Consider the following 16,751-nt stretch of genomic DNA (forward strand, 5'->3'; position numbering starts at 1 on the left):
TCCTTCATCTTCCTCAGGTGAAAACCTTCTCACCTTTAAGACTTAGTAAAATGTCAACTCTTGTTGTGAAATCTTTCCCAGTTTCCCCAAGTAGAATGAATTCCTCCCTTTTCTCTGCAGGCTAAAAATGCCACTAAAATAATACAATCAGGGGCACCTGGATGGCTCAGTCAGGTAAGCATCTGACTCTTGATTCCATCTCAGGTCATGATCTCAGGGTCGTGAGATCAAGCCCTGAGTAGGATTCTTTTACAGTTCTTAAGATTCTCTCCCTCTCCCTCTGCCCCTCCCCACTGCTCATGGGCACTCTCTCTCTTAAAAAAAAAATCACTCTAAACTATAGTCATTCATGAAGCTGTTTCTTCTACTTAATTTTGAACTCCTTGAGGAACGGGACTCCAGAATATTCAACTGCCTCCTCAGATTTGTACTTGACACCTAGCTGACATTGTATGAATCTGTGTTGTTCAAGACAGTGGCCACATGAGACTATTTAAATTTAAATTGATTAAAATAAGATAAAAAATTCAGTTCCTCTGTCACACTAGCCACATTTCAAGTGTTCAATAGCCACGTGGGATGGCACAGACACAGAACATTTACATCCTTGCAGAAAGTTCTATTGGACAGTGTGCTACAAATGTTTGTAAAATCAAATTAATTTTTAATGTACTCAGGTATCTATTAAGCTGCTTCATACTTACTTAAGCCTGGGCCTACATAATATTTAACCCACCAGAGACTTCCACAAGCTTTGCGTTTTTAGTATTCTAAGCCGTTCATCTTGCAGATAAAGAAACAGATCCAGCAAAGTAAAGGATCTGCCCAGATCCCATGACACATTAATGACAGGAACCATTTCATCAGTTAGATCCCCAGAAACCAGCACAGTACTTAGCATCTGGTGGCTGTTCCATACTTAACTGCTGAATGAAAGAATGGAAAAAATGGGAAAGTTCCCATTCTTCCTATTCCTTACCCAATGCTTCCATTTTACTCCACTGCCCATCTGTCAGCAAAAATGGACCAAACTGAACAGCTGCTTCCATGTTTTTTTGCAATCATAATTATACTGAGCCTGAGAATCTATAGGAAAAAGAGATGTTGGCAGGACTTGCCCTAAATGCCTCTTCCCTGTCCCCAATTCTCCCAGTTACCTGTCTCCATGTGTTGCCCCCATCAGAAGAGATGAACACACCAATATCAGTGTATGAGAGCTCCGGGCCAATGTTGCCTGAAACATAAGCAGATCATTTGTAATTGCTTTCAGATTTGGGACTGGGGTGGGGAAGGCAGCAGAAAGTAAAGGTTTTCCAAGTTATGCTTAAAGCTGATGTGGAGCACACCTGGCTGGCTCAGTAGGAAGAGCATACGACTCTTAATCTTTGGGTCAGGAGTTTGAGCCCCCTGTTGGGTGTAGAGATTATTAAAAACAATGATTAATTAATTTTTAAAAATTCCTTTACAAATAAATAAAAATAAAGTTGATGGGTGTAGTGTTTTCTTGGTGTCATATCAAAAACCCAGCAAGAAGAAAAAAAAACAATATGGGAACCAAAGTAAATAATACAATAGGAATGCATCTTTAAATGATAAGACTCAAAGACTCACTACTAATGAACTTGGATCTCTTGAACTATTCATGCTGTTATCAATAGTCTCTTAAAATTGATTGTGATAGGTGCTCCCTGAAGGTAGCCAAGAGTGGAACAGTAGACATGCATGGAGAAGCTAGGTCTAAGGGCACCTTCCTCCTCATGTATAATTGTAGCCTAAGGAAAACCAGAGTGTGTGTGTGTGTGTGTGTGTGTGTGTGTTTGTCTGTGTGTGTCTGTATGTATACATTTGAGTGTGTATCCAACTTAAACATGTCCAGTTGTCTCTTGAGTACCAGGCAGTTGAATGACCCAATATTATCGACTATGTAACCGAGTTTACAGCATGCCCAGAATAAAATGACCATACTCAGCAGATCATGGCCATCAAGCATGGCAGGAGAAGAAGGCATCTGGTTTGTGCCACTCTTAACTGCCTCCATCCTATCACCCCTTTATTCTTTCTTCCCCATTCTTTTTCCTCCCCTTGCACATCATCACTTTGTGGTTATGCTCATTAAAAAAGGCAGTGATCAAGATTTTCTGGTCTACCTACATTGCCCAAGGTTCCCCAATGGGCACCCCCCACCTCAGAGCCCAGAACAGTGCCCCAAATGTAGTAGTTTATTGCTCAATAAATAATTGTGGAATGGATGAATGAGTCAACAAATGATTAAATCATGTTCCGATGTTGATGTGCATTTGGGGAGGTATCAAGAACCAGGAAAGTACCCTAAAGACGTAAGAATTTATCATTTTGGCTGATATTTTTTTCTTTAAAAATAGCAGGAAGGGAATGTTAGCTCCCACACATCTGTAGCCTAAATAAGAGCACAATAAAAATGCAATAATGAAAATGTTAATTGAGCTCCTGACATTTAATGCTTCAAAATGAGAAATTAAAGCCAGGCTACAGCTTGTCAAGCTCCCATCAGCACCAGGGCGCACACAGCTAGCCAACTTGTTTTGACACTCAGGCTTCCAAAAATAAACCCAGGGCTCACAGCTCAGGCAGTAGGTACGAGAGGAGCAGGGAAAGGCACAGTGAGCAGCTCTGTGGAGATCTCTCTGGAATCTGGAATTCAACTCTCCAGATACAGTTTTCGGAAGACACAGAAGAAGAAAGAAAAGAGTGATGGGGCAGAGAATGTCAACTCAAATCGTTCAGTGATGGCTGCCTGCTAAGAGGGATTCCAAAGCCAGATTTGATTTCAAAAGAGCAGAGCATGGTGACCAATCAGTAATGTCTACCACAGTGGTAGAGAGCGAGAGACGGAGGCAAGAGCAGAGTCACCCTTGAGCTGGAATCTGCTGTCCCTGTCATGGCTTCTTAGGGTCTATCTCATCACCTTGTACTCTCTGTAGGAGCTGGTTCTGTCAACTTCCTAAGCCCCTCTTCCAAAGTTCCACCAGACTGATTTTGGAGGTTTTGTGGTGATGAGAATCCAAGGCTCACAGTGACGTCTGTTTTTGGAAATATCTTCTGTCAATTGAAAGGACCTCTGGATGAAATGCTGCTGACCACAGGAACCAGAGAGTTCATTCCCAGAGGAAGGGACAGAAAAGATGCATCCAGGATAGCTGGGTCTTAGAACACAGGCAGTCCCTAAGTGGCCCCATGGGGAATCTCTGATGGGAAGAATTTGGGTCCAGGTGTCAGAGAAGGAAGACTTGAAGAACATGCCTCACTGGTTGAAGTGAGACCGGGAGGCTCCCTGAAGTGGTATCTATTGGGCTGGAGGATGTAGCTGTTCCCCGCTGAAGTGGTGCAATGGGAGAGAGGAAGGAGAGGCTCCCAGAGGAACACAGAGATTCTCTCACCAATGGCTTAGCTGCTAAATCTGGGAGGTTCCACTGCCTTTTTTGGCAGTTTTTAACAACTTTTAAAAACTCACATTTCTTCTCAGGGTTACCTTTCTCTGCTCCTTAAACACCAGTACAAAAAAAAAAAAAAAAAAAAGGCATAAAGAGAGGGAGTGGATTCTGGAGTCCTCTGGAGTAAGAGATGCTTCTCTCACCAGCCCAGATGCCCATTCAGGGGATTAACGGCTCGGCAAGGAGGAAGCCGACAGTGCCCAATGCGCCGCAGGGAGGCACGTGCCTCCGTGGAGCTTGCTCACAGGAGGCCTGGGAGGAGCCGGGGGTCGCGTGCCGCCGGCCAGTGAAGGGGCTCAGCACGAGGTCTGGTTGGACAGAAGAGAACTGGAGCCACAGTGAGTGTGGTGTGGGCCTGACATCTCTTCCTCTTCCTCATCCGTACACTGAGGCGAAGAGGCATCGCCTTTTCCGCATCGTAGAGCTGCCGCGCAGTCGACGCACAGAGAATGCTCCGCGCGCTGTGAGGCACTGTGACGATGGGAGGTCTTGACGCCTACCTTGAAAGCACAGTGGTGAGAATAATTAGAACCCTGGTGTACCTGTTGCCTAAAAGCAATCGTCAAACTCTCCAGACTGGAATTCCATCTGCCTTCTGAGACGTCCTCAACAAGAATTGGAGATGAATCCTTGCCGCCGCGCAGCTCTCCTGAGACCACACCTCAGAGTGAAGGGGAAGAGGCGGAGAGCAGTGGGAGTGGAGGGGAGAGAGCCCAGGGTCACAGACACCCAGAGGCAGGCGAAATGACTGGCTGTGGGAAAGGGCCCTGGAGAGACAGGCTCCATGCAGGCCACCGAAGACATCCTTGGCTGACTTCGTAATTGTTTTCCCGATAGCGAACAAGCTCCCAGGGAGAGCTGGCAAGCAGGGTCAGAAGCTGGGCATGAGGAGGCATGTGCCAGGGATCTAGGCCTGGCTTTCCTTCAGGATCTCTTCAGCTGTGTTACATCCCTCCCAGCGTCCCAGGGACATTTGTAAGGCAAGGAGCCATACAAAGTTATGAGTTACAGAGGGGAGAGTAAAAGGCATTAGTAAATTCTGATATATAGTTGACCCTTGAACAACATGAATTTGAACTTTGTGGGTCCACTTGTGATTTTTTTTCTGTAAATACAGTACAGCACTGTAAATGTATTTTCTCTTCCTCATGATTTTCTTAATAACATTTTCTTTCCACTAGTCTTCTTTATTGTAAGAATACAGCATACAATACATATAACATACAAAATACGTGTTAATTGACTATTTATATTATTGGTAGGGCTTCTGTCAATAATAGGTTATTAGTAGTTAAGTTTTGGGGACTCAATTGTTATATGTGGATTTTAGACTACAGGGGAATTGGCACCCTTAACGTCCACATTGTTCAAGGGTCAAGCATCTATTGACAAAAAACCTTCAAAAACAAATCTTTAATGTGTTGTTCATGTTTGTTAATTTATAAAGACTTAACATTCAACTAATTTAGGGGCACATGATGGTCTCAGGTAATATCTACGGCTAATCCCACCTCACTACTCTCTGAGCACTCTGCTGGATCTTGTGGACACACTCTTCTATCTCTAATTTTTACAAACTCCCACAAGGTAGGAAAAAACAAAACCTGTTTTATAAATGAGGAAAACGAAGCCCAGTGGTTGAAGAACAAGCCAAATTTACAAGGCTAGTGTCAGAGCTCCGCTCCTAAAGCAGGACACCGGGGTTCCTGAGTATATTCATTCAGTCAGTGTAGGCCTAGGGTATGCATATGATTTACGGATTCTGTTGAAGGAGATGCAAAAATCATAGTCTTCTGATACAAGAAGATCAGGGTTAAATGCCTGTAATATTACTGATGATAAGAGCTAACATGTATTGAGCATTCAATATGTCCCAGGAACTGTCTGAGCACCTTAAATCCATTTCTCCATTTAATCCTTCAATTCTGTTACGTCAATACTGTCAACCCCGCTTGCCAATGAAAACACTGAAGTTCAGAGTGGTTAAGTGCCATAGGACAATGCCTGGCTACATAATTGGCATATTAAATAATACTAACTTTCATTATTGATTACTGCTTTCTTTTCTTTTTTTTTCTTTTTTTCTTTTTTCCCCGATTGCTGTTTTCCATGTTGCTTCTACTCCAGCCAGCGTGTCCAGTAGGCCTTGAGGAGAGACAAACAGTGTTGCAGTCCCTGAGTTGGGAGGTCCAACCCACAAGGATTAGGGAGTATGGGGATAGGTCTCCAAGCCAGAACAGCAACAGAGCCAACCCTCATCTCTCGCTAGCCTCAGCTAAAGTCTGTCCTGAAGCCAGTGGTGTTCAATATAGCGATTCAATCCTTACGGGGTAGACAGAAATGGCCTGGAATGCTCGAGGCATTCTGATTCACGTGGTCAGTCACTGATGGTGTTTCAAAGTTCCTGCAACTGGGGGCATGGAGAAGGAAGTCCTGTCTAGGAGAGCAGTGACTCCAGGAGCCAGAGCTTCGGGTTGACAAGACAAGGCAGAATATACCATCTCAGGAAGTCACTGTGAATTTATCTGCTTTCATTAAAGAAAAGCCTAACACCAGAGCTCTAACCTCAGAGATGAGAAGCCTGCCCTGCTTTATGCCATCAATGTATTCCTGAAAGGTACATGTAAATCAAATGCATGCTAATCAGAGCACATTCCCCAGACTTTCATTTTCATTTCAGAGCTGCTTTATCTTTATTTCTGATTGATGTTCAGTGGACAGTGGTTTCAACAATGCAACCTTAGGTTTTTCTGCCCTTTCCCCCAGGCTCTCGACCAAGTGGTTAATCATGTGTAAACAAACCTTTACATGCACCAGAGACCTCCTGATTAAAAACAGCTCTGGGGTGAAAGCCTTTGCAAAGAATCCTCTGTGTAAAGAGAAAGCTACCCCAACTTATATTTGGTGAGCTGGCAAGTTCATATATCAAAGGTGTCTTAGAGTGAGTATTCCCTATGACAAACAAGCTTTCTGATCGGTTTACTTTGAGAGGAACTCTGGCCTCTTGTTAAGCACAGGGGACAGCTCCGTGATGGTGTGGGATGCAAGTAACCTAGAAGGTACAAGTGTCTGGAGCTCTTTTCCTGGGTCAAAAGACTGACTCTGGGGTTCCATGACCCTGACTATTTTCTGGGGAGAGCACCCATCACTTTCACCCAAACACTCAAATGAGTCCAAAGAGATGATAAACATATTCCAGAAGCTGTCAAGGGAGGAAGAAGCACACGAAATGTCCTTCTCACCTGTAGCCACCACGAGTCCTGGGGCTGTCTCCTTGCTAGAGATTCTTCCAGAAGAATATGGATTTTCAGAGATCTGCAAGTGCAGGTGTAAGGAGCAGAAGGGCTAAAATGGAGAAGAAAACAGCTTCATTCCAGCAAACTTCTGACACACACCCCTCTGCCCCACCAGAAATAAGGCTTCCAGAAAGAGCTGCACACTAAGATTTGGGCAGGAGACATTTCTGCCTGAGGCAGCCCGTATGCTCACGTCAGAAGCTGCCCCCATCACAACTGTAGGCCTCCCCTCACTTCCTCATCCCTGTCCCATCCATCAAGGTCCAGTCCACGGTAAGCCTTATGAAGCCTCCCTGACCATTCCTTCCCACAGAACAATCCTGACCTTCTGTTTCTGATCTTGACCATCACATCCTCCTGCTTTTTAGAGCTGTAGGTAGCCACCGGGAGGGAGGCAGAGGGGAAGCTAAGTGAAGCAGTCTCCAGGCCCTCTACCCTCTTCTTCAACCATGTTGTTTCTGTTTCTTCTTTATTATTTGATTCCTGTTTATAATGTTACTTGAATTTTACCTAAAATGTTTGAAGTCACTGTCTAAAATTAACAGAAATTTATTTACTCATTTATCCTTATTTAGGTGTTCTTAAAAAGGGTGAGGGATTTAAAGAGAGGTAGCCTATATAATAAATAAAAATAAGAGAATGATGAAATTGGGGAAAGGAAAAAATTAGGTTAAGAAAATAAGATAAAGCCATGCATAAGGCCTAGGAAAAAAAGAAAATTCACACTATGACAAGCTCCTAGTGGTGGGTGCCCATTTGTCTCTGATCTTCCTGGCACCGCAGCAGAAAACAGGGTGTTATATTGAAATCTACAAAAAAGGAAAGGGCCCTATCTGCCCCATATCACCAGTTTTTAGCATAATGTCTACAAAGTGGTAAGTTGGTAATAAACCTTTTTAACAACGGCAAAAGGCAACTTTTTGCTAAGAACAAACATAACCATTTGTGGGGCTTTGGAAGAGTTTCTCACTTAGGGTCATGAATTTCACTGTTAACAATCTGTCTTCTCTTCCCACCTAGAGTTGCCACTGAGGGCAGAGAAAACTTCTTATACATCATGCCCTCCATAGTGCCCAGTATTCCATACACCTGACACCCTGGGAATGCTGATAGATTAACCATTGTCCCATGTGGACCCACCAGCCTGACCTCTCCTGGGCTTGTAAGGCAACGTTTGCTTACTTTGACATCTATCAAACAAACTGTATCATACCAGTATCAGTTAGCAGGCATGTTTCTACTCCTGAGCTCTGTCCGGGACCCCGGAACGCAGGCACCGTCTCTTAAACATGTCTCTATCTTACTAGGAGTCGGAGCACATACTATATTCTCAGTACAAGCCTGTGAATTTCAACTGAACTTTCCATCCAAGTGGTATGGCAGTCTGAGTCTGGAGATCATCGCCCTGGGAGTTATGGGAAATCTCTGCCCAGCACTAGCCACAGTCGTAAGACCCCTTGCTGGAAGAAAGCCCCTGATGGGACATCCCCAGATGACCAGCTTGCCCTGTGGACTTATGCGAGACTGGGTGACTGACCAGCAGGCAGTGTACCGGACTTCCACGCAGGTCCACATCTGGGGCTTGAAGGAGGCGCCAGTCTCTGCCCTTGTTGTAAGTGATATGCGTCTTCACCTGGTCATCCACCTTCTTGTTTGCCAAGAATACCCCTTTGATACCTGCTACCTAGGAAAAAGGGCAAGAGATGGAGAACCATGTTGGGCCAAATGCTGATAATCTTGGAGAAGCCCTAGCACTTTCCACAGGGTGTTGGGGGTACAAAAGAAGAGAAGAGGAGGAACATGGTGAGAAATGCCATATACCATGTGGTCTCTGAGAGAAGTTTAAGTTCATCTCTGCACCCTTTACTGCCTGCCCTTAACCCAGAGGTCCCACTGCCCTTTTACCCATCTGTTTTTCCCACCGTACATGTTTCTGCATTCTTCTCATAGGCTCTTATCCTAATTAACTATTAACATTCCCTCTGAGGTGGCAGTGGTTGGTAACAACTGAAGGAGTCACCTCTTCTGGGGAACATGTACTTTGGCTCAGGAGGAGCTTATAGGCAGATTTTGAAAGCATAAAGGTATAATCCTTAATGCTGGAAGTTTAGGCATCCCAATTAGTAGCGAGGCAGATATTTTCAGGCAGATGACCCGGCTTGGTGACATGGCATCCATCTTTGGCTGTGCCACTGGCTCTCTGTGTGATCCAGCATAACTTCCATGTCATCTCTGGGTCTCAGCCAATGGTCACTTTGAAATAGACAGACTCAACCCTGCCCTTCCTCTTTCCCGCAGCTGGCTAACCATGGATACACAAGATAATGTGGAGCACTCTTGCCAGAGTTCCTGATCTATTAGAATTTGCATGCCCTTGATATTTAGAAGGGAGAAGATGAACACCACAAAATAAGAAGCTAGAGAAGTAAAAGAAATTTATGATTCAGAAAGGTTCTAGAGTAAGTACAGATTCAACTCAAACTTTTATTCCTTCCATGTCTACACCATTGGGCAATAACAACAGATATTCTGAATGAGAACACTCTATGTCAAAGAATCCCTAACTTCCTGTATAATCCCAGCATGTTCCAAAGCCAAAAGACAAGTCAAATCATTTAAATGTATATAAACATGAGGTTGAATGATAGGTTTTCTGGAAATATCTCAGAATTTTAAGTGTATTTATTCCCCGTTCTTTGAGGATCATGGTTAACTGAGAGAATACCAGTGGGAAAAAATTTCGCCGACATGTGAGCTTTTATTTTTTTTTTAATGACATGATTTAGTTGGTGAAATAAGAAGTATGTTTTGTTTTTGCTCTTTTTTTTTTTAAGTAACCTGACTGCCCTTGAAAAAGAATGCCAACCCAGATAAAAACAAACAAAAAAATGGACAAAGAATGTCAAGAGGAGAACAGAATTTATCTGGGAAGGACACCACCAGGGGAATTTGACAAATGGCCAACAAAGGAATTGATTAAATTCCTAACTTGAACAGAGGGTGGGTACGGACAGGAGCCAAGGTGGGGGGAGGGGCACTGGTGTCAGAGTTCTGTCCTTCCCCAGACAAACCCTCCCTGCCCTAGCTGCTTCAAGTCAGTGTCATTTCAGGAAGACTGGCATCTTCTATGCTCATCTAGGGGCTCTGAGGCTCTCCCGTCACCTCGGCCTTTAAAACCAACTGCAAAAATGTTTCTCTTAGATCTGACTACCAATTATTCCTCACAGAGAATGGAATCTGTGTTTCTTTAGGACTGTCTGATGGAGGCCTTCTGGTATTTTCTTTAGCCATGGGGCTGGTATCTTTTCTGTTGGACCACCAGATAATATTCTAGAGAACACTCTCCCCTGAGCCAGTTGGCCCCCTCCAAGACGTATCCAGGGCCTTGGTGTCTACCTGCCTGGAGAAAATATACAAGTTGGACTTAGACTTCTGAGCCTGCTCCTGTGGGGCTCCTGTCACCCCAATCCATTGCCTCCTGGCTGGATGCATCATGGCATGAATTACTAGCCATTCAGCTGCCTCTTGTATTCTTCTGAATGAGTGTCTTTGGCAAATGGAATGGTCACTACCATATTTTCTCACTGAGCGCCACACCACTCAGATGGGCATTTTTTGCATTCCCCACATATTCTGAGAGCAAATTCTGGAGAATGAGGTCTGAAAAGATACGGGAAGGAGAGATTTCCAGGGAAGCCGTTTGCAGCTCTGAAGGCCTTTCTCCCTGCAGTTGCATGTGAGCCACACCAATCTCCCTTCAGTCCGAAAGAACCAGAACACTTCTGGTTTGTATTTGGATTGCTCAAAACCCTTACATTATTACTGAATTGCTCGTGGCTCCATATCGTGTATAAATAGGCTATAAGTTTAGAGGGCGCTTTGCTTCTGTGTGCCCTAGGCCAACAGCTTTCAAACGTTTTGACTGCAACCCCACTATGAAATGCACTTATGCTGCAGCCTGGTGCTCACGTCCACATGCACATGCATGTGGACACATGGAGGCATATGTATGTCTCTGATGCAAAGGTGACATGAAACACTACTGGTCCTGACTACATATGATAGAAAGGAATTAGAGAATGAGACACCCATTTTAACTCTTCCACCCACGGAGGTACATGGCATCTGATAAACTCTGACCACGTTTCCTCCTACTGTTGTTTGAAATCGAAGCATGGCTTGCAGCTGCTGGACCCAGAGTTCAAAGAGAAGGGCACCAGCTTGGGATGGTGCCCACAGAAGAGGGTAGTAAAACTACAGGCCTGCATGGCCCACTTTCCTCCTGGGAATCAATTTGAGGTATGAAGGGAAACTGACAGCAGCCTCTTGGCAGAACACTGAGTCCAGGTGGCATGGGCATCTGTTGCTCACCTCCCTGGGCCCGTAGGACAAGGAAACCAGGGTTCCGCTGAGAAAAGCAATTACCGCAGTCTGCCTTGGGCTGTCCCTAGAGTGGGACTGGTGGTGAGGGAACCATGAAGGTGAGTCTGGGAAAGATGCCCCTGTGGAGTCTAGAAGCAGCTGTCCATCTGGCCAAAGATGAGTCACTTAAGTTCATGATAGAGCAAGGGTGGGGAGTAGTAGGCACAAGGGACAGGGAGAGCAAGGGAACGTCAATAAGATGGGCAAAGAAACCAGAACACTAAGGATGACTCAGAAAGTCTCATTTTATTCATCCCAGTGAGGTCCACATAGTCATTAGGAAATTCTGATTAAACCCACAACAAGGTACCATTAGGCTCCTCTCACAAGGGCTACACACACACACACACACACACACACACACACACCTGCTAATACCGAGTGTTGGTGAGGATGTGAAGTAACCAGAACTCTCAAACATCTCTGGTGGGGATGAAAAATGAGGACACCACTTTAGAAACAGCTTGGTGGCTTTTTATAAACATATTCTATCACATTCAACCCAGCAATCCTACTCTTAGGTATTTACCCATGAGAAAGAAAAACGTATGTTCACGTGAGAGTTTATAGAAGTCTTATTCATTATCACACAGAACTGGAAACAACTTTAATGTCCTTCAACTGCTGATTGAATAAACCAACTAGGGTACATCCACACAATGGAATACTACTCAGCAATAAAAAAAAGGAATGTCTACTGATATTCAACAACATGCGGGAACCTCAAGTGCATGATTCTAAAGAAGCCAAGCTCAAAAGACTACCTACTGTATGATTCCAATCCCATGAAAATCCGGGAAGGGCAAAACAGGACAGAGAAAGAAATCAGACTGGTCTGCCAATGATTTGGGGTGGGAGAATGGCTGACTTCAAAAAAGCCATCGGAGGAAATATTTGGGGGTGATAGTTCTCTATCTTGATTATGGTGGTAGTTACACAACTGTATACCCAAGTCAAAACTCATAGAACTGCATACCAGAAAGGGTAAATTTTACTATACATAAATTATACCTCCATTAAAAAAATAAATGTGAAAAAAATGCATAGTGGGAAGAGCCTGGGCATTTTATTCAAATATACATTGACCGGTTCAAACATAGCTCTACGATTTTACTCTCTGTGTGATCTGAGCCAAGGTACTGAATTCTCTGCACCTCTGTACTCTCATAGGCACCAGGGGGAATGATACCGACCATTAAGAGATATGGAAATAGATAAATAAAAAAATATATAAATCATTTTGGGTTATGTAAACCAATACTATGGCCACTAGCCATGTATGGCTACTGAGCACTTGAAATGTGGCCAGTGTGACTAAGGAACTGAAGTTTATCTGTATTTCATTTTAACCAATTTGAACTTCAGTTTAAAAACTGATACCCAATTCTGTTATTGGCAAACTTTTAAGTATGTTTGGAATAACTTGGGTATGTGAATCTACTTTTTCTACTGTAAATTTTATGAAATGTAAATACTGATGAAGTATCTCTGATGAAAATTTAGCACATGAATTGAGATATATGGGAAGTGTGAAATACACCCAGAATTTTGGAGATTTAGTATGGAAAAACATAAAATATCTCATTAGTAATTTTTCAAATAGAGCACATACTAAAATGATAACATTTTAGATATTTTGGTTAAATAAAATATATTATTATAATTAATTTCACCTGTTTCTTTTACTTGAACAATGGGGGTGGTAGAACATTTAGAAGCGCATCTGTAGCTGACATTATGTATTTATTCAACACCGGTCTTAGGCAGTACCTGGTATGCTGTTGTTATTATTATAATGAGGTACAAGTTGGATGCTTAATATCCAGGAAAATATTGAAGAAAATGCATCTGACCAGCAGCTCGGAGCATGTTTCCATAATATAATTGAGGGTGTTGGAAAGAATATTTGTTTCTTGATTTATCAGTGGAAAGCAACTAAGAAGAAATGTAGTTTGGAGTTAGTGATGTGAAGAAACCACAACAAAGCTTTATGTGAAAAGAGTATCACAGAATAATGGTGAACACGCATAATAGATTATATTCATTATCATCATCAGACTTGTCTTGATGGAACGGGCTCTGACACCTTAAAAGAGAAATTATTATTTGGCCTTCAAGAATTATTTTCTCACCTGATTATGTAATTACAGTCATGACACTATTGTGCTTGGAAGCAGGGATTAAAGGAAGAATGAGAAGGGACTCTCTACAGCAGGAGGCTGCTCCAACAGACGAGGAAACAGACAATGTCTCTGCTTTATTCAGTTTTAGGGAGTTCAGTGGTGGGGGTGGGGTGGGGGGGGTGGATTCCCACTCAATGGTTTCCAAGGTCTTTTAGTGCCAAGACCCGCAAGATGAATTCTCAAGTAAGTTCTCATGTTCTTTGTCCCCTTCCCATGGTCAAGAAGAAGCTTGAGAGGGCCACATGCAAGATGGAGTGATATATTAGTAAGTAGATTTAAGTGGCTGTGCTCATCCCAAGCCAACTCACATCTGCATGACCTGAAGGCATCTCTCTGACATTTCAGACAAGGTTAAACAGGTGTAATATCCTATCATGTCATACTATAAAGTTACACATTAACTTGGCATAGGAGACTGCATCATACATCCAAATATCATTTTCTGGGTATGTAGATGTAGGGGAAAAACAGAGAGAAATATTAGCCCATCAAATAAATGCCCAACTCTTCAATCCAGCTCTTTACTAGCATCTGTGCAATATTTATCCCCACTGTTCCCCAAAGTCACTCAACATTCTAAGAAAATGGGCATCTACTCATCAGACTCTGGTTCTCATCTTATGCTGGGATTCTGCCAGACATGCCTTTCTCCCAAGTTCTAGTAATTCATTCTTTAAGCCAATTCATCTCCAAGTACCCTCCTCCCCCCAAATTCCTCAAGTTAGAATGAACCTTCCTCTGTAGTGAGTCTACAACATGGAAAATCACAGCTTTAAGACAAGTTAGTCTGTGATCACTAACTACCCTAATAGGGTCACGTATCTTTCCAGGAGATTGTGAGTCACGTGCACCAGCTTCATCTCATCAAACAAAATATACTCTATGAAAGTGTATTAATTTAGTGGAATTGAATGTGAAAGCTTACTAGTTTTCCCAGCTGCATTACTCAAGGGCATTCAGAGTCCAGAAAAATTATAGTCTCTTTGCTAACCAGCCATATGGTACACAATCTCAGTTTCTATGAGAATCTCCAGTGAAGGAGGTTAAAAACTAATGACCCCTAGAGACCAATTAAATTCAGCTTTATCTCCAAATCACAGAATGCATCTCCAGGTGCAAAACAGCATCACCCTCCAAAGCCTTCAATATGGTCATGGTCTAGCTTGTGTCCGGATACAGTTTATTTTCTTGGTATTAAATGCCTTCTAGAATCCGAACTCCAACCACCTATCTGGCACTCATTCCTGTACTTGACGAGCATCTATTCTGTGCAATTAGATTGGCCAGCTCACGGTCTTACAATGTACACCATCCATCTAGTTCTTGACTCATGCAAGTCTTAAAATATGGAATGTCTTCCACTTCTTCCTCCCCAGGGCAAAAAGACTGATAATCAGCTTGGTAACATTTAGATCTAAAGCTCAGACACTGCCACGAGAGACATAAAAAGTACCACAGGCCTAGGATCACTGAAACAACTCGTTTTCCTCTCGTTCTTCCGTGGAGTCACTTGGTTTCCTAGATAATTTATTTCTTAACTGGTGATCATATCAATAAACAAAACCTCAATAGAACTGGAAACCTAGTAAGGTGCTCTTATTAAGCAACAGCTCAGCATAAGTCAAGGTTAGTTCTTCACCATGCACCGATGTTGGCATCTGGTGGCATTTTAGGGAAACCCTCATCCCAGCATTGATAGTCACTTTTCTTTTCCCGTAAAATGTGTTCATAAGATGTAATTTTCCAAATACTTTAAGATATACAAATAGGTAGGTACCTCCACTCAGAGTCCGTTGAGTTGAAAAAGGGACTTATGTGAGCTCATGTAGGTCAAATACCTGGACGTCTGGCTCGTAATCGTGCTCATTCACAAAAGAGCATCCACTTCAGCTACCCTCTGTTCAACTTTGCTGAGTCAACCACCACACCAAATGATTCATATACATTCTCTCTCATTCCCACAACCATCTTATTAGGCAAATATTTGATTCCCATTTTACAGGTAAGGAGACTGAGGCACAGGGAAGCTAAGTCCCTTGCCCGAAGTCACACAGTTGATAAAGGGTACAGCTGCCATCTGAACCCAGGACTGGCTGACTGCAATGCTTGTGTTTATTCCATTAAAACTTCTGCAAAAGAGAGGCAGACCCAGGTGCAGAATCATCTTGGCTACATACCTCATACAATTCAATAATAATGTTTCCCATCAGGCCTCGGCTACTCTTAATGTTCTCCATGGCCAGGGTGAAGTAGATGCCCCGCGTGTCTGAGATGTAGAGGTTGTACGTGTCGTTCTGGTTCCATTCTTGGATGGCTGCAAACACTTGGTTCTCATCGGTACTGATAATGTGCATGTCCTGGAAGAAGACGGAACACCTGTAAGGCAGCAGATCTCCATATCTCTCTGCCCATGGGGACCCAGAGTAATTACCATGACTTATGAATGGTGGAGAAAAAGCCTGAGTTATAGGCAATGTTAAACAATTCTGTGTCGGACCAAGGCTATAAATTAAGAGCTTCATGATTTCTGTTCCTTGCTAAGTGACAGTAAAATGGGTGTAAGGGGCTTTGGTGGGTATCATTTTCCATGGCTTCAAGGGATTCATCCACTTTCATTTTTTATTTTTATATCTGAAAGTTAGTATTAGCGCTAACGGAGACATACAGCCTTGCAAGAGGAAACTCACACATGCAAAGAAGACAGGGCTTATCCCTTCTTTAGATCTTCATTTATGTTTTCAAACTTTTTAGTGTAGTGGTTGTGAAACTTCTGTTGGGGATCTTCAGAGTCGTGGGGATTGGGAGAAGGGTGGCAGGGAGGCAGAGTCAGCGGGGGGGGGGGGGGGGGCTCTGGGCTTCCAACTCTGTTTCAACCAGAGCGGTACCACTTGAATCTGTTTTATCCTGGAGTTCTGCATGATATCTGGGGAGGAAGAGGTGAGGGAGGTTCTGCTGCTAGTAAAATAATATTTGAAAATCACTGATAATAGCAGGAAGGATACTCAACCTGGGCTTTAGTGTTCTGTGTCCTAGTAGAAACTCTGCTAAAAGTTAGCTAAATGGTGTGAAAGTGTCTATGTCCCTGAGCTTCAATTTTCTCACCAAAATACTGAAGAGGATGGGCTATCGATAAAAATAGCTAACATCTGAGCACTATGCTAAGTCATCTAAAAGTATTATTTCAGTTAAAAATCCAAATAATTTTACAACAGAAGTAGTATTATTCCCATAATAAGGTATGCAGAGGTTTGCCAACTTGCTTCATATTACATAGCCAGTAAGTGGCAGAACCAAGTGTTGAGCCCCTGTTGCAGGGCTCTAACCTAATTGTGACTTCTAACCATTTGGATACGTAGCCTCCACAACAGAAGTTGCAACCC

At 43.1% G+C, this 16,751-nt stretch overlaps 1 protein-coding gene across 1 annotated transcript in view; it reads right to left on the bottom strand.

Moving 5' to 3' along the window:
* The window catches only part of SORCS3 (sortilin related VPS10 domain containing receptor 3), a 568,094-nt gene that overhangs the window by 86,823 nt on the left and 464,520 nt on the right, over positions 1–16,751 (bottom strand). The window contains exons 9-12 of the mRNA XM_057308491.1: positions 15,549–15,728; positions 8,304–8,450; positions 6,713–6,815; positions 1,158–1,234 (exon numbers count right to left, since the gene is read on the bottom strand). Of these exons, the coding sequence (XP_057164474.1) occupies positions 1,158–1,234; positions 6,713–6,815; positions 8,304–8,450; positions 15,549–15,728 (507 nt within the window). The remainder of the gene's footprint in view (positions 1–1,157; positions 1,235–6,712; positions 6,816–8,303; positions 8,451–15,548; positions 15,729–16,751) is intronic.

This window comes from Ursus arctos, unplaced genomic scaffold, assembly GCF_023065955.2.
Source record: "Ursus arctos isolate Adak ecotype North America unplaced genomic scaffold, UrsArc2.0 scaffold_7, whole genome shotgun sequence".
NCBI lineage: Eukaryota > Metazoa > Chordata > Mammalia > Carnivora > Ursidae > Ursus > Ursus arctos.